We start from the raw sequence: 24,538 nt of genomic DNA, 5'->3' as shown, positions 1-24,538 counted from the left end.
TGCGAAGGGGGAGAGCTGCTGTTTTGTTGTTTTCTCAGCATGAATGGCACATGCTTCAATGGGGAATCAGGGAACTTTTGGTTGTTGCACCAATATTAAAGCTGTGAGGAACTGCATTTTAATCTTCCAAATAGGCAGAGAGGTTAACTGATAGCCTTCGTATTTCACAAACTAGAAAGCAAATAAATAAATCAGCTAGAATGAGTTTGCCTTATAATAAAGAACTAAAAATATACCTTCAGCCACTATGTAATAAAAAAAGAAAGAAGAAATTATACTTTTTAGGTATACATGCACACCCCATTTTTTTTTTAAACTAGTGGTTCCCCAAACTAGAACTAGAACTAAAACTCTTCCTGACTCCAATAGGGGTCTGCATCAGCGCATGCCAGAAGGCAGCTGTTTGTGCTGCAGTGGGAAAACTGGGTACTGCACAGCTGGGCGCTGCACAGCCACGCATGGACCTGATAACCCCTGTCCCAGAGAGCTTACATTTCAGCTGCATGACTGGGGATAACAGATGGGTCGAGATGGGAGACGATTAAAACAGTGGGATACTGGACAGTCTCAAATCCCAGCTGCTTACCCACTCTCTATCATTGCCAAGTTAAAATTTCACAGTCTTATTTTCACAGCAGAGTTTACTCTGCTCTTTCTCATTGAGGAAGAGGAGCAGTGGGACCTCTGTGCATGCCACAAAAGAGCTTCAGGCTGGAATTTGCTGCTGAACCAGACAGTATTGTGATAGACACAATAAAACCTCTGCTTTCTTCATGTTTCTTTGCTGCATGGAAAAGTGTTTGCTAGGCTGAGGTGCTCAGTGATAGGGAATGGCGGAGGCCGGTGTGCTGGGCACACAGTTCTGGAGGTCAGCCTTTAACCTCTGAGAAGAGGCTGACACTCAGTTGGGCTTACATGGGCTTCGGGAAGCAGCCAGGACACAAGCGACACATTTCCCTTGAGGAAAGGGAGTCTGAGGTGCAGCTGATGGCTTAATGCAACTCCCAAGAGAAGGCAGCAAAACAAAAGTAAACTCCTCTGCTGAAACGGCCTCCACACCCAAGGACGCTTTCAAGTGAGGGATTCAGAAATAAAAACCCCAAATGCCAATACAGGGACAAGCGCGGTTCAGGGCACTCTGCAGCTGCTGCTAAAATTGCCCCAAGGCTGTGACTCACACTGAGCCACCACCGAAGCGGGGTGCACGCCTGGCCGCCGCTCCACCCCACGGGCCGCCCGCCGCTGCCGCGGAAGGATGGCGGGCGACTCCCGAATCGCCGTCTCTCCGGACCTGTCGGAGCGCGAACCCTAGGAAGCTTCTTCTCGGCATTTTCCCAAGCACGAGGCCGGCCCGGGCTGGGCGGGACACGGCACCTGGGGGCGGAGCGCCAGCGGGGCGGGCCCGGCCGTGGCCGGCGGGAGGAGCCGGGTCGGGGAGGGGGCGGCCCGGAGCGGCGCTGCCGGGATGGGAGCGTGAGAGGGGGCGAGTCCGCGGCCGGAGGAACTGCGGTCTGTCGCGGGGGCTGGTGCCGGCGGGCTTGGACTCGCCATGGAGCCGGTGACCAGGTGGAGCCCGAAGCAAGTGGTGGATTGGACTAAGGGTAAGAGGGAGCCGGGGGAACTTTCCGGCGGCGCGCTGCCGGTGCCCCGCTGCCGCCGCTGCTCCTCTGCCCGGCGGGGCGGCTGCATGGGCGGCGGGGGAGCGCGGCCTTTGCCAGCGCCAGCCCCGGCCGAGCCCCGGGACTCCCCGGCGTGGTGCTCCGGAGCTGGCGGCTTCCCGCGCCCTCCTGCCGGCGCTCCGTGCCTGCTTGTGCCTGCTTCTCCCTGCGGGATTTTTGATTTGGTTTTGTTCTGCTTTGCTTTTTTTTTTTTTTTTTTTTTGTTTTGACATGGGGAAAGGGAAAGTTTTGCAGCGAGACTGGCTGACTCGAGGTTCGTGTATATATATATATATGCGCTGCGGTCTCTACCCATGGCTCGGTCCCCTTCTCGCTGTGTTCGTCCTGGCCAGCCTGCTTGCATGGAGAGAGGGGTTACCATGCTCTTTCAGGCAGGTAGGATCGTGAAACCACGGAGTCGTTTAGGTCGGAAAGGTCCTATGAAAGTTAACTTTCAGCTTCTCAAGCGAAATCCATTCACGGTTCGGAAGAACTTCAGGTTTGTAAGTTAAGCAAGAAGTTTTTAAACTAGCTCAAGTAAGCAAGAAGTCTTAATCCTGTTCAGCGGTGATGGGACTGAAGCGCTGTGCTCCCTCTCGGAGAGGTGAATAGCGGCCCCTTCGTCCGCCAGTCTGTCCATCCATCCATCCATCCATCCCTCCCACCTCTCATCTCCCGGGTGTGTGCTTGTGTCTCTCCCTCTCCCGCCTACTAAAACATCCTCCTCTGCTTCGAGGTTTGTTCGCAGTGCTGACATAGCAGCGAAAGCCTCGGCGGGACCGCTGTGCGAAGCCCGCTTGCTCCTGCGCCCGGCCCCGGGGGTCTCTGGGGGGCGGGATGGGCTGCGGGCGCCCCGGTCCTGCCGCCGGCGTTTCGGCAGCGCTGGGTGTTACCGGGGCTTTTTCTGAGGGCAGGTTCAACCCCGCCTTGCCATGCTCCGCTTGGACCCTGCGAGTGCTTTCCGAATGCCGACCGGGGCGTTGATGTCGCAGTTCCCGCTCTTCAGGGAATGAATCAAAAGGGAAGTAGAGCTATGAGTTAGGTGAGGGATTTATGACTTCTGGAGCGTACGTCTCTTTTTTTTTTTTTTTTTTTTTTTTTTTTTTTTTTTTTTTTTTTTTTTTTTCTTGTAGCATTACGTTTTAGTGTGATCCTCTTTGGTTACATAAAGTGCTTTCACAGGCTTAGCTGGAGTTTAAGTTGAGGAGAAGTTAGGAATGTTCTGAGAGGTGAAAGTTTGCCCGGATTAGAAGCGGCATTCGCTCCCAGCAGCCATTACCGCCGTGTCTCAGGACCATGATGCTCACTGGACTGCGTGCCTGTGGTCAGCACTTGGCAAGAGCGCGGCTCAAAACTGAGGCAAATTTGGAAAGCAGACTCGTGTTTTCAGACAGCGAGAGATGGATACTCCCAGCCCTCCTGAGCGTGAGCATGTGTGTGAAGGGGCCGGTGCCAGTGAGGGACTGTCCAAGCAGCCTTTGTGAGGAGAGGATTCCACACAAACGTGCTGTGCAGTTATGCGTTAACATATAAATAACTTCCACAGAAAGATCTCTCCTTTTTTATGCTTGGTATTGGTTTAAACAGGAGTGCATTGTTCCAATGAAATAAGCCTTTTGCTTTGGCATGTGGAATACTTGTATAAAACTTTTCCCTCATTGTGTTTTTTTCTCTTTGGTGCTGAAAGTTTGTTACCTTGCCAGATTAAAGAGTAAACCTGCTAATCACTTTAAAAGCCTTTATTATTCTTAAGCACGCTTGGCTTCCTTTCTTGCATAATTTATTTTACTTGCAGGTTCCTTGAACAGGCAGCTCTTCAGCTGGACCCTCAATTAGTGTTATGCAGAATAATTTAAGGGCTGGCTGTAGTTGGGAGGTGGATCTTCTGACTAATGCCAACACGTGTACTTTGAAATGTAAAGGAATAAATTAAAGACTGCTGGTGACTTTTGTTTGTGCTGTTGTTTTTCAGTTTCTAGGTAAGCGTTCAACTTCTTTAGTACACAGAGTCATTTTATGCCACTCCCTGCGTGACAAGACCATAATAAAGAAATGACATGTGGAAAATTTTTCTTTATGGTTATACTTTCATCTCTGCACATGAAAATAGACACTTTAATAGCTAGCTAACAGCCTTATTAGCACAATGTTTCATAGTTTATTTTCAGTCTGAAATAGTTATTTACTGTGTAGTTCGCAACCACTGGGTTTCATGTTTGACCAAGACCAATTTATTTTACCTTATGATTACATTTAATTCTCAAGATTAGTTTTATGAAACAAGTGATTGGAGGGGAGCTTGTGCTATTTGTTTTCTTACACATGCCTTCTATGAGAAGTGATGCCACGATCTTTACTGAACTGGTTGAACTCTTAGGAAAATTATTAGGCTGGTGATATCTGCTGCCAGTAGTTAGTGCTGTGGTGCCATGGAGATGTATTTTAGGAGCATGACGTAAAAAACTGCTGGGAGATGCCAGCTCTCAGTGGGGAGATTGGTTTTGCAGATGATGATTCTTACTTATCATACAACAATAAAAAATGTCTTGGCAAAATGTAGAGAATGGTGGACGTAAGAGGTCTGATTCAGTCCATTTTAATGTTCAATGTGAAACAGAATATTTGTCCAGGAACATTTCCCCTTCTCTCGCCCCCTTCCAAATTTTTTACAATCAAACTTTGATAAATTAAAGTTTTTAAAATAACTTTTCCAGATCAAAAGGAATCTTGGAAACATCCCCTTTTCCATGAAACAAACCCCTAAAAGCAAAATCCCAAAGTGGGCAGTATGACCACTGCTGGACAGCTTATTTAGTCTTGGTCAACTTACTTTTTTTTTTTTTTTTTTTTTTTTTTTTTTTTTTTTTTTTTTGAGTTGCTTTTAAGTAACTTTTTTAACAAGGTAACTCTAGTTCTGAAGAGTTTTGCTCTGTGATTTTGAGTTGTTCAGTCCTTGGTAAATGCTGTAAAAAGCATTTATCTAGAATTTAGAATCGAACCTATCAAGTAGTAGTAAGCTGAACATAAATATTTTTAGATATTTGTAGTCAGGTTTTAAATAAAAAGTGCTCTGTTCATTGTTACCAACAACAGCTGATACAAAACACAGTTGCTTGTCTTCTCTTGCTAATTCAGACTAGAATGCTGCTATTTTTTGTGAACAAGTGTGTTTTTTCTGGCACAGGGCACTGTACTATCAATAGTTGGCTATGCAGCTAATAAGAGCTGGTCTAGTTAAACTGAAGCTGCAGAGGAAGACTTGTGCCTTTATTGCTAGCAATTTTCTGTGTACATGAAACATTTCTCAAGCTTTGACCAAGGATAGGATAACTTTTTAACTACAGCATCAATGTTTGAAAACAATCTGTAGGTTTTTTTTTTTATAAGCACCACCCCTATTTTTGTCTGGAAGGAGTGATGGTGTAGTTTTAGGTTTCTCTTACAGCGCAATGAATTTGGGTAGTATTTGGGGGCCATATTCAATCACAAAAAGGTATGTATTTGCCTAGGATGCTGTGTTGATTTACTTGTGGCTGGGCTGGCATGGAGTTTATGCTCTTTGAACAATATTGTCTGCACTGTTTCCTAACTAGGCTGAGAAGATGTGTTTGGGTTTGTTTTTCTGGGTTGTTTTGAGTTGATCCTTGTTTGGTACAGCCTAACATCTGGATAGTCTTGTAGTTGACCTGTGATCTTGCTTTTGTGCAGTGTAAGATGCTCAGGGGCTCAAAGTCCTCACCTGTATATTACAGCACTCTCTCGTGTGCTTGAATTTCTCCAGAGTTCCTCAGGAGGTATTCCTAGAGTTATTCAGGTTGTTGCAGGGCAGGTGAGTGGCCATGGAAGTTGTAGCACATCTGCAATACACTACATAAAAGTGACTTTATTTTACTGGCATAACAACAATTTGAAGGAGACAGAGTGATTTGATGGTATGGTGAAACTTTTTCTGGTCTCAGAAGCCCCTGGTTGCTGGAAACCCCTCAGCTAAGATCATTCCTCAAAAGATGTGAGGAAGAAGAAAGCAGCATTTGGCATAGAGCTCCTGTGTGAGAAATGTCACTGTCGTCTTGGAGAACATCTCTGTGCCTCCTCTTTGTTTGCCTGACAGCCTGATCTGTCTCTTCCCCCTTTCCCCAGGCTTCACATACTTATGTGAGTTGTGACTTTGAACCAAATTTTACACGGTAAAGACAGTTTGCCATGCTTGTGGTTAGTTAGCAGCCTCTGTTTGTGAGGCTCCATTGCAGTCTGGCCTTTGTCGCTGGAGCTGTAGACTCAGCTGGGGATCACACGTCTGCTTTGGGCTCATTATTGCACTCCAGGTTCAGTTATTCCCTTTCTCAGTAGTTCATGGACATTACTTATTCTTCCATCTGTTATGTCATGAAGTACTCAGATTTCCATTCCTGGTAAAGCTGTTGGGCAACTACATTTATAGATATGTCTGGGAGAAGAGGGAGAAATATGCTAATTTATTAATAGTTAGCAATTAATCGTGAGGGCCTGGTGTTCTTTTTTTAGAGCTATCTTGCTTACCCAGGGAGATTTCAACAAGGTCAGTCTTGTTAATTGTGTGTGCTGGGAGCTGCAAACCAGAGCTGGGTTTTAGAAACAAATATGGGTGATGCTTAGCACTGGAGTTATTTTTTAGCTTTCCATGTTAGACACTCTCAAGTGAATGCTGTTGTGTTCAAATTGTTTGGGAAAATCTAATACTAAGAAACCCCTGGTTATTTTGTAAGACAAGGAGAATATTTTACTTTTAGTGAGGACTAGCAGGGAGAGCTGCCCATAACTGGGATACAGAAGAATCCCTTTCCTCTTTCCTAATGTTTACTTGGTTACCTAAAAAATACTCTGTAATAGTATTTGTTAAATAGATCAGAAAATGGTATTGAAACTTCTCTTTGCAGAGCTGAGCTTGCCCATAATGTTTTACTAGCAAAAGGTGGAATATACTAAATACATCTGTTTATATTTATTTGTGGGCTGCAATGAAGTAAAAACTTGCACAACAAGTTTGTACTGCTGCAGTCTTAAGATTATTCATGCATTGTTGCTAAGATGAGTGAATGCATATGGAAAAATAAATCAAAGGTGGCCTCTGTGTTCATGTGTTTAGATCAAGTTTTCATGGTTGTTTGCTGTGTTGCACTTTCTTGAGCTGCTTTTGGGTTGTGATTTTTTTTCCCCTTGATCTTTTCATATTCACAGTCAACTCTGTTTATTTGCCATTAAGTTGCTGTTCAAACTACTATAACCAAACATCAGAAAGTCTAAAAGTTGAATGCTGTCAGCATAATGTCTGGAAAAGCAGCATTTTAATAGCTAAAATCACAGCAGGCATTAGTGGGAAGTTGATTGTGACTTTATAGAATGTAGTGAAACTGCCTAGTTAAAGGTGCAGAGATTGGCCAGTGTGTAGGCTGCTTTTCTCCTTTCTTTGAAACTTTTCCTTGAGGGACAGAAAGTAATTTGTATCTGTTGTTGGAGACTTCCGAAGGAAAAGCCTCATTTTTGATGAAATATTGTGTGGGCTCCAGATTCTCAGAACTCTTGTTATGTGTTCTTTCCTTGCACTTCTTGCCTGGAACCCTGTGTTTTCAGCATGCAAATCTTCTTGAACGGGAGTCATGCCTCTCCCTGTTTTTACACTCTTTAGCACATTGCAAGAGCTACAGGAAGACAAAGTACAGGGCACTGGATAAAAATGTATGCTGAAATTTGCTATGATGATTTGTTTTCTTTAGTAAACGACCCCAACAAAAAGCTGCTTCTCAACATGTGTTGCAGGATGAATTGCAGTTATGAGTGATGTGTGCATACAGCCTGTTAGCAAGCACTCAAAAGTATGTGGGGGGTTTTGGGTGGTGTGTGTTTGTTCCTTTTTGTCTCTTAAATCAAAATTTCTGCATTGCCTGGTTTAAGTCCTGGAGCACAGATGATGACTAGTCACAGAGAACTGCAGAAGAGGTGGCAAGACTGCTCAGTTTTTGGCTTGCTGTATCATCTTAGGACAAGATTTTCACTGATGCTTCACACAGAAGGCATATTAATGAATAAGTCTAAACAGTGCCTCTGTGAATTAAGTGAAAAATGTTGATTTCAGCTGTATATTTTCCATAGAAGTGATGATATTGGTCTGAATTTGTACCTTGTCTTTTCCTGATAGTATCACACAGTCAAGTCTTGCCTTTGTAGAAGAATGATGTATCTGCAGTGTTTCTCCTTGCTCTGTCCTCCCCACCCGCCAAATATCTAAGTCCTGTCAAAAGGAGGAGGTAGTGAGGTACTGACCAATGGCAAGGCACATTTGAGGAGAGGAAAGGAAGGGTGGACAGGTGTTAATTGAACTGGGGTCTCTATAGCAACCTCTCACAAGTTTATGGTAGCTCTTCAGGCCCCAGCTGCTTGTGGTCATGGGATAGCTCAAGATTTTAGTGTGTTTGTTCACAGGGCTGCAGTAAGAGACAGGAGATTCAAATAAAAATGCTGTTTGACTGTGAGTCTGTGACTGATGTTAGACATGGTATAGAGTCCTTGTGCCATTCGGGTTCTCATTACCAGCATGAGATAACTTCGGAGTCTGAGTCTATCATTCAGATCCCTGGGCCGTGCTTCCTTTGCGTGAGGAAATTGCCTGTGGGTCTCCATATGCTTGCCTCCATCTTTTCAGACTACAAGCAATAATGTTTCACAGCTTGGAGGATCTGCAGGAGGTACACTGAATCAGCCTGATCTGTTTCACTGGTTTTAAACATTCATTACCTATTAAAATAGGTATTTATGATATTATGAAATGTAGCTAATTTTCATCAAACATCACACATGCTGGACAAAACCAAGCATCTGTGTTTGATTTGGTGAGATCAGATTGCTGACCTCTGTAACTCTGGTCTACAGTTATGCATTCAGCATCTGTCTGAATTCTGTTGTAATACTGTATCAGTGCTGTGTTAAAGTAGTTTCTTATACGTGCTTCTCTATGAACCCTTTTGTATGAAGAGTGTTCTTTGTCACTGTAATGACAAATTATTTTTTTGGACTGTTGCTTACACTGGTAGTTAGGTGTAGGCAAGCAAAGTGTATGGTGTGCTGTTGCAATCAAAGCTTTGTGGCATAAATGTGATCTTATCTTTCACCTTGATCAAAGCAAATAACTTAATTGGTGCTCATCAAGGGCTAAGGCTTCTGCTAAGCAAGTGTTGGTACACGCTTCTGGGCTAATCAACCTGATGTCTCTGTCTTGGGCGTGCAAAATGAATGTTGCTTAGGTTGCCATCCTTTTATCATTATGTTTCTTTATCTCACAGAGTCTTGTTTTAGTGAAATGAATTTGGCTGGGTGAATACTCTATTAAAAGCTCTCCAATAAGCCCATTTTGTCATTAAATGTAAGAGATCTTCTCTGGTATAGGTGCTTTTCAAGCCAGAAGAGAAGGACTCAGGGTTTTGCAGGAGGCAGAACGCTGTACCTGAGCAGATATCTGAGCACTGCACTGCTGAGATGTGTGCTTTGCCATGGGGGTGGTGAGGGAGAAGGGAACAAAAAGAGATGAAGACTTATTTTCCCTCCTCTGCCCCCCTTAAAAGGACTTGCCCTGAGTAGGGAGGGCTCTAGAAACAAGTTCAGACATGCCTGAAGTATGTGGCCTGAAAAACATGTGTAGTGGATGGAGATGTGTCCAGAGAGTATTGCAGAGGAAAGGTTGAAACCTAGTGAAATACACATACCTACTCTGGCATGAGACTTGTTTCTTCCTCCCTGTCTGGTTCTAGTCACAAGGTGCTGGATTCTGTTTGTATTCTGTCAATTTCACCGAACGGAATTATAAAAGTATTATGGCAAAAGTTACACTTAGTAATTGTTGGCATTCCTAAGGTGAGCTGTAATGGAAACTTTGGAAGAAAGAGGAGACAAAAGATAAATATGCTATAAATTCTGTATGTTTGTATTCTTTCTCATCAAAATTTGTAGTATTTCTTGTAGTATTTGGACTTTGTTTTTACCAGATGGTGTAATATACCTCTTGTGAAATATAATCCCTGTGTCAACATAAAAGCATTGTAGTTGCTTCCTTGTATTTCAAAAGAGTTCATCTTTTCTCTTAACTATACCTACTTCACACTATTTCAGACAGTAACATTGGATAAAGAAATCTATGTGTTTGAAACAAGGACTTGGAAATCAAACCTGCCAATAACATTGTGATATCTTACTGGTTTTGGTTTTATCTCCTCATAACATGTCTTCTCAGACCACATCATGGTGCTTAGGTTCCAAGCTAGTTAGCATCTTTGGTGTATAAATCATCTCTTCAAACAAGACAATTGACAGTTGGACAATCCTGTTGGATGGGGCCATGGTACCAGTAGCAACGATGTGTGCCTGCTTTTATTGTAGTAAGATTATTACTGTCTTCTCAAGGTGATGTATCTGGAGAGGAATTCCAGCTCCCAGTAGAGTCAGTCCTGTGTTAGACGTGTCTGGAGACTTTTGTTGAGCTGCCCTTCATGTAAATGATAATTTCCAAGATTGTCAGGTTGTGTGCACACTTGCAGGTTTGCTCAAATTAACATGGCTTGCAGAATACTGAATGGACTGTGTGGTTTCTAACACATGTATAATTGAGCATAATGCATGTAAATTTTATTGTCCAATATCATCCTCCCTTTTCCAAGGGTTAAGAGAGTGTTGAAATGATAGTTGGAAACTTAATTATCTCTTGTGGCTTTATTGAATTATATTTTACTCTTTAATATTCTTCCCTGTCATTGAGTGTTCTCAAAAATGTGTTAACTTCTGAAAACTAATTTTCTGTTAAGATTTAAACTATTTTCGTTCTGCCTACATTAGCCCCCTAGCAGCTTTCTTAGCCATATATGCATGGTCCCTCCCTTGAAATGCTTTTTGCACCTTGGAATTATGCACGGTCTGAAAGTTGGACCAAAAAAACTCTACTGTGTAACAGATTTTTAAAAAAAACCAAAACCCACACCAAGTTTAGCTGTGAGAAATATGCAAATAGCCATCAATCAAATTGCCTGACTTCCCTACAAATATCTGATGGTGCTTTGTTGTGGCTTAAAAGTATCAGGGAGACTTGTTTGGAGCTTCAGCAGAGGGTCAGAAATAGCTTGACACCACCCCCACTAGGAGGGTAGAATATCTGCTCACATATTGCCTCTTCATCATCACAAAAAATGAGGATGTCAGATGGAGTGGCTGAGGTACTTGAAGGGCTCTTCCCTGCCCTCTCCTGTTCTACTTTTTGTGTAGGAAGGAGGTAGGTCTCCTGGTCAGTTTAATGGTATTTTGGACTTGTGTATGATTCAGACAGAACCCTCAGCTTTGCCACTGGTGATCTTAAGATACCTTTGGCTTTGTTATGGTTGGGATGTTGCACTTGAACTCTGAGGTCTCTGCTAACTCAGGCTGAATGGTGTGAAATAAGGAAAATGGGTCAGGCAGCTGATTGTTTCAAGCAATTGCTTTAGATGTTTAAAGTGATTATAAAATTATGGAGAAGCTGAAAGATTTGGTGTTCGACTGCTCAGTTGATAAACGTTGTTTTTTGATCCAGTTGTGATGTGCTTTAAAATGCCTGTTGTATTGGGTGCCTCGAGGCAGTACATCCTGGTTCGTGGAAGGCACTCCGAGGGCTGCGTAAAGTAATGCAAACAGTAACTTTTAAGAAGATAGTATTCCTGATGGAAATGTTGTGGGGCTTTTTGATATGAAATGATGTATGCATCTAAGTAATGACAGCATCTCCTAGGAGAATCCAGTAGTGACTCCTGGGGATCTATGATGGAAAGAGGTATGCACCATCAGCATATTTCTGTTAATGTCATGTCATGCAGCTTGTTATGTCACTCAGCTTGTCATTCATCAGCAGGTACTGATGACTGGTGATTCTCATGTGCCTGTGCTTATTTATTCCTCCCTGGTGACTGTCAGACGGTAAGGTGCTAGGCATCCATGTTTTGTAACCACGGAGGAGGTTGTCATCCAAAAGCTTGACTATCTGGCAGCTGCATCAGCTGTTGCCTTGCAGCAGGCTGCTCCCTGACTTGCTCATGGGTGGAACGGTAATCACAGCGTTTGCGAGGGTGCACACACAAAGGAGAGGCAGATGTGAGTAATGGACCCTGCTGCAATCAGCCAAAACACTTCCACATGGTGCTGTGAGAAGGCAGCCAAACCAGATTAAAGGGATCATCCCATTTCTTCTTGGGAGACAAGAGGCAGGCAGTTTTGCAATATTTCTTTTTGTTTCTACTGTGGGAACAGGCAACAGAGTGTTAATTGTCTGAGTTGAAGAAAAGGGGCTCTTGTGACTAATGAACTACTCCTTCAACCACAGAAACCTTGCAACTTTTGAAAGACAAGCTCTTAATTGTGTGGTGGCCATGGGGTGGGAGGGGTTGTTGCTTCATATTAAGCACATAAAGTTATCAGGCACACAGGGTTCATGTGCTAGACACACAAACAAGAAATGTAGAGTTTACTGTTACTGCTTTTGGAAAATGAAATAGCTTCGTGCTTGACCTCTTGAAGGATGGTATTTATTTTAGGGCCAGCAAAGACCAATAATGAATATAAAAATTATTCTTGCTGCAAAGATGTTGACTTACTGTCCTCGTGGAAGGGCCATAACCTATTACAGCTGACAAGGCATGGAAACAGTCACCTTAGGAGGCATGCTTTGAAGGGGACAGTGCTTTTGTGTTGCCTGCAGTCATTGTATAAATACTGTGATTAACATTAATATTGCATGTGATTGAATAGTGTGCTTGTAGTTACTTCCATTTTATTAATTTGGAAGTGTAATTCTCTGTGCTTCTGTGAAGTTCTTTGCTACAATAAACCAGATGGGCAGAGGCTTGGTGATGAGATGTATGTGTGGGCTGATGGAAGCCCAACTCCAGATAAAATGGACTGAAGGTTGATTTTTGCCTCCAGGTGGGATGGGTTGTTTGTTTTTCAAGTTGAGTGTGGCTTTGCCAGGAAGTTTTGCCATGCAGTCATCTCTAAAGACTTCCCTTGCTGGGGGTTTTGGCATGGAGGTGGGTGGTGGTCTGGCCTGTCCCCTCTGTCCATAAGCTCTCCAGGCCTGAGCAGTTTCCTCTCTAGGAACAGGGATTGAGGAGCTGCTGTTAGCTCTGGCTTGCAAGTAAATACATATTTTTGGTTTCTGTGGCTCTGATTCCAGCATCTTTTCAGCAGGATTAGTGTGTGTGTGTGTGAGATGGGTAACAGCAGTTGAAGTTTAGTGTCTGCAGACCGAGAGGTTGAAGACAGTTTTGTATCTCTTAGAATTGAAAACATTGGGGTAAAATAAATGTCTGTTCTATTTCACATGAGTGGGATGGGATATCTAGAGGGAGTAACTTTGGGATAAGAAGACTTCTATGTTGCCCTGTTTATTATATGCTTGTAATGTTCTCCTGTAGATTGCTTTTGAGATATTGCTACTTCTGTCAATTTAAAATAAACATTAAGAGGAAAAAAATGCAAAGGCATTTTTGTACTTGTGCAGTTGAAGCTGTGTGACTGTCTAAAAGTCAGTTAAGTGGTCTCTTTGGGGTGAATGGCTGCAATGAAAACTTTCAATAGCAATTTCTCATCAACTTTCCTCATGTGGCTGTACTTCCCTTTATTCCTTGTATTTTCTTGTTAATGAGATCTTTCCTAGACGATATTCTGTCACAATGGTCTTACTTGGATAACTTGTCACTTACTTGACATAACTTACCTGTCTCCTGGCTTTTTTATAACAGTTTTCAGAGATATTTGGACTTCTTTTCCCCTCAGTAAAGAGCATGCTTATAGGTGTGACAAAAGGCAGCACACATTTTTTAAAAAAAAATTTAATTGTATTAGCCCTTGTGGGGAAAACCCTCATTCTTTTCCAGCTAATGGTAAGCAGAAGACAGGAGTGTTTGGTGGCTTCTGTGATGACAGCTTGCAAATAAGTTGTTCACAATTTTCTGCTTACGAGTCTGTATTACTGGTGCAGAGGGCACTGCTGGAGCTGGTGGGTTTCCTGGAAATTTTAGTAGAGAGAACATGGGGAAGGTGTTGCTCTCTCAGCAGCGGTTTTGGTTTGGGGATGTGCAGCCAAGTCTGAATAAACAGACAGTTGAGACACTTGCTTTGCTGTTTCAATAACTACTAGATATCACAAATGCCTTTAATTTAGAAAGTAAACCCTCTTCCTTCCTCTTCTGCACCCCCTTCTCTTCCCTTCCCCAACCATTCTCCACCTTCTGTAACACCTAATGATTAACTCGGGTGTAAATAAGGTCACTACAGTGCCTGTAGGGAAAGAATAAAGAATAATCAAACAAGCTTCCATAAATCACCATCTTAGAAGTCCATCTCCATATAAAATTAACAAATAGTATAGTATTACTTCTGAATTTATGTTTCCAAGTACTTACTTTGGGCACAGTGAGCAATTTCTTACGATTTGGGAGTTTAAAAAGTCAGTCACTGACTGGAGATTGCTACACAGTACTGACCATGTGGCAAGTTGATTTGCAGAAGTCTGATCTGAGGACTCAGAGAGGTTGTTTGATCTCTTTAGGTAGCTTGGAAATAAGGCTCTGTAATACGTGAGATACAGTATGCAGACAGGAGAAAGGCTGCTCAAACAACTTGTTGGTCAAAACAAACAAAATACTGCATTTAATTAAAACTTTTGATAGTTCTAGATTGGGTGTAATATCTTTTTATTAATGGGCAAACATCTGCTTCTAAGTTTTCAATGCCTTCTGGTTTCAAGCAGCCCTTATACCCATCAGATGACATTGTTAAAAAACAATGTAAATGTTAGGATAAAGTGTCTAGACTTCTTCCAAATCAGTATTTCAGGGACCAGAAAAGAGCTGAAAATTTTACAATGCTCATGAAACATAACTTCATTCTTCTTTCTACCCCATTCTTCAAGTATAATATTAGTCACAGCTCTACAAGACGCTCAGTTTCACACGAAGCCTTGTGTTTAATACTTCTCATTACTTGTATTCTTGGTACTGGTTTGCCAAAAAATCTGAGCACTAAGGGGTTGCTTGTTTTTTTTTTTTTTCTTTGCACTGAATGCTATCTGAAATGTAAGTGGAGCAGTAAGTAGAAGAAAAATAAGAAAATGTCTAGGTGACCCTCGAAATAGAAACTGGGGAGGAGAGCATATTGAGTTTAAAAAACAGGTGTAAAAATTATTGCAGCCATTGTTTTTAGGACAGCATTTGCATCTGTGTGTTTCTAGCCTGTTTTGCACATGTTTAATACAGCAGGAGAGCAGTAGGTTATTTTTGGTGTTTAAAGTAATGTTACAGGTTGAGCATCAGGGCCTTATTGTGTAACATTGCATGCATGTACACATGTAGTGTGCTCCCAAAGGACTAGATTGTGTCAGACATTAAGAATGCAAACCATTTATGGGATTTTCATCCCTTTGTGTGTCTGTTTTGCAAATACAGAACTCAAAGCTTTAAGGGGAGATTGTCCACTTGATAATCTCTTAGAAGAGGGGCTGTTAAGTGGTTTTGTACCACTTTCACAAATGTTATCCAATCCATCCAGCCTTATTTAAAATCTAATTTAGAAAATCCTTCCGCTTGGTTACTATACAGCAGTAGAGTGGCTGATGTGAAGTTTGGCATAACTGAAATAGAGAATAATCATTTTTAGGATGCAGGAGAAATATGGTGCTTACAAGGTGAATCAGCCACTGGATTAACACATTTTCTCCATGAATGTCTTGAAGGTTTTAGGTTGTGTTTTTAGGTCTACCTGGTTGTGCCTCTTGTAAGGGTTTCCTTTATCTACCAGTTCCTGTCCTTTCAGCTATTGAATTTATGTTAACTGACACAAGCGTGGGAATGATGATTTTTTTTTTTTTTAAATGTTAATTAGTTTGGTATGAAAGCCATCCCTAAGAAAAAAAGTTAACCTACAAAGAAGATAATGTTTTGCTAAAACAAGCTCTAACTGTAACATTGTTCTTAAAATAAGAAAAGCCAAACAAAAAACTCACACAAAATCATAACAAACAGAAAAACCCCCACCCAACTGTATAGTGGCACAGAAAAATCTCAGTATGAGGAAAAATTGATAATTCCATGACATGTAGACAAAGAGAATAGTTAAATTCATGAAAATAATGAACTGAAGAAGCACTGCTTTGAAGTGTCAGTAGGTGAAAGATAATGTAGGTGAAAATACAGGGGACTGTTCTGCTGAGGTTAACTCTCTGTGCAGCAGAAACACTTCCTCTTTCAGACACCTTTGAATTTTTGACATCTTGAAGTTTCATCTTGTGATGGTGCTGGTGTAAACTGCATGTTACTGTGAATGCATTAACATTACAATTGAAATTCCAAGACTTTATGAGGCAAAAGGCTCATTAAGTTGTCCATGAGTGTTCCTATGTCTAGTGCTGTTGTGAAAATTGTTTGAATTTGATTATGAATTACTTGATAGTAATAATGAAGTTAGGTAAACTGGAAAAGTACAGTGGTAGGGAGCTGCCTTTTTGTGAGGTTAACTTCATATGTCTGCTGCTTGGAAAACTGGATTAAGGAGGATGTGAGGGTTGGAGCGAAACCTGCCAAAGGACATACCCCTTTGTAAGAGGTTAAATGTTTTGTTCACATTTTATACATATTAGGTCACATACCAAATGATGTTAATAACATCTGGGTCCCAGAAGACCAGTCTGACCAGCAACCTGGGGCATTGATGTGACCCAGCATAGCCAGTTTTGAACACTTGGGCAGTAAATGCACTTGGTGTGTCTTGAATATTTTGTATCTTGGGATATGGTGAGAGCAGTGTCATGCAGGAAGGACTTCATGTACTGACACTGCTGAGAGCTTCTCTGTGTTGTCCTCTGCAAACAAATGTTTAGAGGGTCAAATAGGATTGTTCAGCTAACCAGTCTGTGTAGGACCATGTATTAATGGGCAAGCTGTGCGACCCTACATCCCACACCACGCTCACTGTCCTTTCTTTTGTGGCATTCACTGTCTTTTGCCCAGTGTCCTAGCACTTATTAAAGAACCTTATATTCCTTAAATCCATCGTCCCAAATGCAGTCCTGCAGATGGTTCTCCCCCATATGGCACCTGTATTTCCCCAAACCTGTGCCTTGTCTGGTGTCATTTGCTGCCAGGTGGCACACTGGGGAATGTTGGTCCAGTCTGCTGTTTGCAGTGTTTCTCTGGTGCCCTGGCACACCTCCCAGAATATGCTCAGATACAGCCAGGGCACATTGGGACCCCATCATCACCTATGGTTTTCCTCACTTTTGCTATGGACCTGGAAGGTTTTCTGCAAGGGGCAGGTAGTATGGTGCAGGTACAGGGAGGTTGGATCAGAAGACTCCACCGTGGTGCCTTCCAACTTTACCCGTTCTGTGAATCAGAGGTGAGAAAGAAGGGGACCAGGGCTGTTGGAGAGAGGAGTGAGACAGGCAATGGGAAGAATGAGACTAAAGAGGTGGTCTCAGCTATATATAATGAATTACAGACTTGAGTCCAAATTCCATAATTTCCACAGCTTCTAGAGTTTTTGCCTCTGGAGACTGAAACAATTTCCTATTGCTGCTATGGATTAAGCTGCAATATGTATTTCACTTGAACAATAAAACAAAATTAAACTGTTTCCCTTAAAAAAAAAAATCTGGTTCTTGTAATCTCATGAATGACTCCATAGCTAACATTGGAACTATTTTATGTTCAGTGCTATTATACTTCTGTAAGCAAAATGGTAGTGTTTTAACGACTTGTTTTGAGTAAAAATTCTCCTGTAAAATGTGTGTGTTAGAATAGTGGTATAAAAAAGAAGCCACGCAACAAATTCATCATAGTTGTGTGAGTTGGAAAATTCTGGGAAATGTATTTCCTCTGCGGTTGCATTGATTTAATGAAAACATCTGTATCTGTTAGAAGCAGCAGTAAGATTTCTTTTGGGCTTCTCTTTGGGGCTGTTAATGCGTGTGAGGAAGTACACATCCCTAAGTGAGGTCTGCAGCCAGTCTAGTGAGGAGCATGTGGGGGTCTCACGATGCACGAGTCAGGTCTCAGATAGAGGAGCTCTCCTGGATAGTCACGGATGAGTCAGTCTGGTCTCTAGGGAAGCGGGTGATACCAGTGAGTGTGATGGCACCAAAGCCTCACGGGGTTGTGGCCTAGGGCCCCACAGCTTTGCACAGATATCCAGTCCAGTTCTGCTGGTGAAAAGCATGACTGCATGTGTCTTCTGATACCTGCCTTCAGACTGGTGGGAATGCAATAAAACAGATTTTTTTTTTTTTTCCTGGTGTGGCCTACTTGTCATGCCTAGGGGGAATGCCTTGTCAAACTGGAAAAGCCTTTAGTTCCTTTCTCTCTGGTTCTGGCACAGTGATCTATTTTTCAGTGTAGTGAAGTGTGTCTGACCTACTGTCTTCATGCTTGTATCTTTTTTATAAAAATACTTTTCTGGTTAAACCTGTATGGTGTTATGCTGTATTAGGCTGTGTTCTGGTTATTTTTTCCCCTTTTCTTTTTAGATACATGACATGACATCACAACTCACTTTTCTGTAACATTACATTTCAATTTTGCCTTTAATTTGAAGTCTTAAAGCTATAATCATAAATAATAATAAATAGTCATAATAAGAACCCCCCTGTGGAAAAGGGTAGAAATAAGTTTCTCTTCCCCTACCCCCTTTTTTTTAATGCATTATCCGAAAAGGAGCTATTAAAAAGAAACAAAAGTCAACTCTACTTAGAGTTTTAGTTGAAATTTTGGAATTAAATACCATGAACTTCTCAACTATTACAGAATTGCCTTTTTCACTGTTTATTGTATACTACCATTTCTCCACGTCAAATCTCTTTTTGGAGTTCTGATGCAAGTTCACTCATTGTCAACCAAAGGTACAATTTATAAATCAATTCACTCTAGCAATTTTCCATTTGATGTTAATATCTCAAGCTGGATTATTAAACCCATGAGAGCAGCTGTGCGATTCATGTGATTCACTGTGATCTGTTTCCTAGTATTACCAGGGTCTATTCTTTGCTGTATTTTTTTGACCAGTTGGTAAAAGCTTTGGTTCTATCTTTAAATCAATATTGCAATTCAATATTAGTGTATAGCTGTTTCTTCTTCCCCCCTATCTGCTGAACTCCAGTTACTCTATATAGAGAGTTTTGCCTTTTTGGGAAAATCTTGTGTCACTATTACAGAAAATATTAAAACCCAGAGTAGCTTTCACTTGTGAAGAGAGACAGTTTTCTTAAGTCTTAGAATAGGAGCTCACCATTGTCACCCTTGAGAATGGTGAGGCACTGGAACAAGATGCCCAGAGAAGTAATGGGTGCCTCATCCCTGGAAGTGTTCAGTGACAGGTTGGATGGGACTTTGAGCAGCTGGGTCTAGTGGAAGGTGTCCCTGCCCATACTGGGGGGTGGAGGGAGGGATGTGGAAATAGATGATTTTTAACATCCCTTCCAACCCAAACCATTCTATGGTTCTAAAAGTAATTAAAAGGGAAGCTGCCATCTACATTTTGGTGCTGTGTATGGCACAGCTGTGATAGTCCTGTGTTCCGTGCTGCCTAGCTAAGTGTCCCATCCTGAATGTTTGCCAGAAAGGGGTAACTTAAGTAGTGTAAGAGGAAAGATGACACATTGTGTTTCCTTCTGTAGGCTTCCTCAAGCCTTAGACCATCTCTGCTTGAGTCCGTCAGGGTCAGACCTGACTTCTGTGGCACTTTCTTTCATGAACCTCTTCACCTTTCCCTGAACCTGTGTATGGATGTTGAACATTCATTGCATACTGCTGTTTGAAGAATCACTCCTTTATTGCTTGTTTGGACCTGTTGCATGCTTGCTTCACTGTCTCTCTGATTCCTGTATTGGAAGAGATGATGTGCAGTCAGTGTTCTTTCTGGCCACTTCTGGCTTTATAGGCGTTTATCATGTCCTTCTCCCCTAAGTATTTTCTTCTGTAAAACTTATTCCATGGCTGCTTAGTTTCCTAAAAATATTTTTGAAGGAAAATATTCAGTAAATTTTTCTGGTTTTTGTAGAGAGAAGTCTTGCCTTACAAAACTTCTGAAGTATTGGAAGCGTTCAGCAAGCTATTCTGACTCTTCCTGAACATACTTCATGACTGTGAAGTGCTAAAGCTTAGAGTTGTCCTCAGATTTACTGTCTGGACCTAGGTAATAGGCACTGCCAGAATGGTCGCAATCAGTGGCTTTGTAGGGAGGACTGATAAAAAGTGTAGCATAACACAAGGGCTGTCAGTCTGAGATTGTATCTATACTGAGCATCTAAAAGCTAAACTGTAGTCTCTGTTTCCCTTCTGGTCAGGATAGCTTACAACCCAAATTTACCGAAAAATTCTTTTATTACAAGGTAAAGCTTTCAATTTTGTGTTCAAAAAAAAAAAGCTTAGGGGTTTATGGATGGATTTGAATGGAATGAATGGATTTATTTTGAGGTAATGTGAATGCATGTGTACGGAGCCTGTTTTTGCAGGCTAAATATATTAGTTGGAAATACTGAAAATAGAAACAAGTTGCAAAAGCCTTTCTGTGCAACTGTCAGTCGGGGGGGGGGGGACAGTAAAGCACTCATCGAGGCTGAAGGCTTCACCATTTCCCTCTGTCCTGCTGTGACCTTAATGAGAGAGCTGCTCCTTGCATCCCGGCTGGCAGGCAGAGCCCAGCAATTTGTCTGGTACCATTCCTGTGTGATGGGGCAGACTGACAAGAAACTTCTGTACCATTCTGCCTGCTCTTGGCAATGCCTGTCCTCAGCAAAGCCGTACCTAGTGCCTGGTGAGGCAGCACATTGTGCCTGCTTCATTAGGATGCAGGTGCTTAGACAAAACCATAGAAGAGTTGCTTACAGTTGACTACATGAGGAGAGCTTACTTTGTAAACAACCCGGTTTAGGCAGGAGACATTTTTTCAGGGTGATAATAAGCAGCTCTTGCTCTTTGATTCTGTGTTGTTGTTTGTTTTTTTTTATAAGTGATTGATACTTCAGATGGTGATGGTGTTATGACTAATTGTGAAATTACGTGAGAGTAAAAAGTGGAATAAGGAAGTTTTTTCACATTTGTACTAGACAATAATACAAAGATCTCTTGAAGGCATCTTCTTGGAAAACGAAGACCTTTGAGCTGTTTTCTGGCCCTTAAAAGTGGCTCACACCAGTTGATAGCTAAACTTTTGTTTTGGGAACTTTTGGAAAGATAAATGTGAGAACACTGATGATCGCTAACTGATGCCATGAAGATTTTTTGCCTTTTCTTTTATACCCCTGTTACATCTTTTTTATAACTTCTGTATTCTTAGTGCTTTTTTGCCTCCATTCTTGGACTTGTTTGTCAAGCTGAGAGACTAAACATTTTAGAAGCTTTGTATATAGGGATCAGTGTGCCCCAGACCCCAAGGTCCTTTCCAGAATGCATTTTGTAAACTAAGAACCATCCAGGGGAAGGTTCCTTGGGAGGGGGCTCACTTGAGCCTCTCATTGGGGAATCTTTGATAGATATGCTAATTAGTAAGACCTATAATGTTATACCAGATCTTTTAGGGTGTGCATTTCGCAGGGTGCATCTCGATGCATATGACCTGGACGTGTGCAGCTAAGGATCCTTAAAATAAATACCAAGGTAAAATCCCTTTTCCCTTTCTAACCGTGTATGACTCTTGATTTTAAGACATCATAACAATCAGGCATGTGGATCCTAGAAAGTCAGTTCTTACCTAGGCTCAAATTATTAGTGAAATAAGTTTCTACTGACTGCTCCAGATTTAATTTTTTATCCTCCTTTTATAGAACCTTGAATTCCGTTGTTAAAGTCATCCCTGGTTCTGTTTATAATACTGTAGGGGGAGAATGGCATCTGATGTTCCTGTGAAAAACCTTCCCACTGTGTCGTAAATTAAAGAAAACTGTATTTATTTTCTTCTCCTTGAACTTTTCTTATTGCTTTTCACCCTGTATCTGTCCTACTGAGCTGCTTCAGCTTTTGGCTGCCTTGCAAACCCTTTTTCCTTACTTTCATTTGCCTTCTCAGGTGCTGGTTCATCTGTTTATGAAGTAGTTATTTTCTCTTTCTAGTGTTCATTTGCTGCCTTGATTCCCTCCTGCTTTTTCTTTGATTAATTTCTTCCAGTCCTGGAAATAGAAGAAATGATGGGAGGAAGCTATCACAGTGACTGTTATAAAATGATGTGGAATATGAACGATGGTATAAGGGCACATACCGTGGGGTATGCCGAAGATTCTCACAGAACAGATCATCTTTCAATGCTTGGGAGGGATGAAGTTAATGTGTGCAAGGAATCTTTGGATACTAAAAGTGGCAAGTATATAGATCCTGAAGAGGAGACCAGAATAAGAGTGACTTTTTTAGGTGGGAAGGTCAGTTTTAAGGTGATGAGGCAAAGGTTACTTCAGCAATCCTATTCTAACCGGCTGTCCAAGGTCCCAGGGATCCCCTTAATGGGATGAGGGTTGTAGTTGAACCTTGGTTCTGCCCTGAGATGCCAGGTGCTGCCTGCTTGTTATAGTCGCCCAACAGAGAGTAGAGTACATGATCATCATAATGCTTTATTTCCTTGAGACAGTGAGCAGTGACCTCCATGTTCCTGCTACGTGAAGGAAAAGGTCTTGTATTTGTGAGTTCTTCCTCTGTTCAAGTGGCTTGTGCTCCTCCCATTTCCTGGTGTCAACTTTTGGCGTTTTATGAGCTGTCCTGAGAATCTGTTCAAGTTCTTGAATGTACGGAAAGTAATCCCTGTCACATTCCAGCTTCCCCTCCCCGTGCCTTCCTCAGTTCCTTGCCCTATCTCCTCTTCCCTGCTGTCCACCCCCTCTGCCCTGCTATGTCGGAGTGTATAGACTCTGTGTTGACTGTGGTATCACAAGAGAAGAGAGTGAGGGAGGAAAGAAGTGGTGAGTTAGCTGTGCCTGCAATACATTAGTTAATTGCTGCTTTATGGTAAGTCAATTGTTTTGGTAAACGCAGAAGTTGAGCGGAAATCGTGAAAGTGCTTAACGACTCTGCTCACAAAACACATCTCTCTAGTTCTTGGGGAGTCAGGTATGTCCTGCTCAATGGCTGACATCTCTCGACAATAGAAATGTTAATTCTTCCTGAATAGAAAACCGATAGTTATGGCTTGGACCCAAGCCTCACCCTTAACTCCCTCAAAGTTGTTTCTCTATTCCCCTCAATTCTTATACAAAATAACTTTCTTAATCGTGGAAACCGATTACTATCAGTTTAATCAGAGATTGCTATCGGTACAAATCTGTAAGTGTAAGCCCTGTCCTAATGTTTTTGCATGAATGCAAGGTATTGAATGTCTTCTGGGGTGCTTTTCTTCGTGGTGGTTATTTTAGACAGAAAAGTCTAGACAGTTCTTAGGATCTATTGCACATCTCTACACCTGCCAAAATTTGGGAGGGAGTTTTGTTCAAATTACACTGCTGTTCCTCAGAAATGTTTTCACAACATGCATAACACTAACTGGACTAGTCTGCCTCTCGCTCTCCTTCCCCTAAAAAATCTCTGCTACTAGTGTTCTAAAACTTGAATAATATTCTGCAATTGCTATTTTTATTTCTACCTTTCCTCATTCTCTAACAATTATGTAAATAGGAAGGACATACTTTTGTGCATGGTTTTGTTGTATGTCAAGAAAAAATGTGAAGATTTCACATATATGATTGAGGCAAGTGCTTTTTAAAAACACTTTTGAGTCTAAAATGAATAGATTAGCTTTGAGAAAGGCTCTTCAGTGGATAAAGGAGATAAATATAGATACCTTTTTCAATGTCAGTCTTAATTGTATTTTTTTTCAAAAATACAGAAAACTACTTTCTTGCTTGAACCTGCTAATAGTGCACTTACTGGCATGTAAGAAAGTATCTTTCTAAGTTATGTAAGGAATTATCTAAGTAATTTCGACTTGCTTTTTATAGTTTTTTTTCATCTAAATTCTTCAGCAGTATCTGGACACCGCAATCAGCAATACCAAGTCTCCATAAGGCTCTGAAGTTCATGGAGAAAATTCATGGAAACAATATAGATGTTTGGAATAAGGAAAAAACGAGCTACTAGACTACTAGTGACATTTGAAGGCTGGTTTTAAAACTTTGCTTAAATATTATTAAAATTTATTGAACTGGGTCATGAGTCCTTTTTCCTCCCTTCTCCCTTCCCTCTTTGGAAGTGTGGTTTGCACACGATGCTTTTGATTTGCGTATGATGTTTAAACATTTCATTCATATGATGGAAAATTAAACGATAGGCTATAAAATGTGGTTGCAATCTCAATTAAAATGTTTAATATTTCCCTCTGTGTTTCTCAGTAAAAGTAATAACAATGTTTCTAATTTTGGTAAGCTCATCTTAAACTATCTACCAATACATGAGTTTATGGGTCTGTCTTCACTTCCTGTTTTGCATAGTTTTGGTCACTTAATCTTAAATACTTGTCTAGCTGAGCAGCTGTGCCACTGTGTTGGCTGTTCTGAGTCAAAGTTTGTGCAATTTTGCAATATCTTATTTTATAAAATATAGTCCTACAGTTTGATTGTAAAAATATTGTTTTTAAGGACTCTTAATTAAAATTTTTTATAAAAGTAGCCTTTCAAGTTGTAGTAGACCTTCAAGAATGGGCAAGCATGAGTTAAAGCACAGGCAGCTAAAAGCCACAGTTGTGTTTCTTGGGGAGGATATATACATCTGAGTCTCCATGTTTTAATAGAGAATAGAGTTCTAGAAAGGATAGCAGGCAAAAACCACACTACATCAAAAAAACCTTGAAAAGTAAAATCTTAACTGCAT

The 24,538-nt window shown here is 41.5% G+C and overlaps 1 protein-coding gene and 1 long non-coding RNA gene across 2 annotated transcripts in view; both read left to right on the top strand.

The window, feature by feature from the left end:
• Positions 1–1,440: 1,440 nt before the first annotated feature.
• CNKSR3 (CNKSR family member 3) overlaps positions 1,441–24,538 on the top strand; it is a 52,518-nt gene continuing 29,420 nt past the window's right edge. The window contains exon 1 of the mRNA XM_032101898.1: positions 1,441–1,601. Within this exon, the coding sequence (XP_031957789.1) occupies positions 1,550–1,601 (52 nt within the window). The 5' untranslated portion in view covers positions 1,441–1,549. The remainder of the gene's footprint in view (positions 1,602–24,538) is intronic.
• Positions 1,641–3,604, top strand: LOC116440770. Its single transcript, XR_004238755.1, has 2 exons — positions 1,641–2,700; positions 2,841–3,604. It is a non-coding gene; the product is annotated as an uncharacterized LOC116440770 (long non-coding RNA).

This window comes from Corvus moneduloides, chromosome 3 (genome assembly GCF_009650955.1).
Source record: "Corvus moneduloides isolate bCorMon1 chromosome 3, bCorMon1.pri, whole genome shotgun sequence".
In the NCBI taxonomy this organism is placed as follows: domain Eukaryota; kingdom Metazoa; phylum Chordata; class Aves; order Passeriformes; family Corvidae; genus Corvus; species Corvus moneduloides.
The sequence above is the reverse complement of the archived record's forward strand: the minus strand, read 5'-3'. Positions and strand labels throughout refer to the sequence as shown.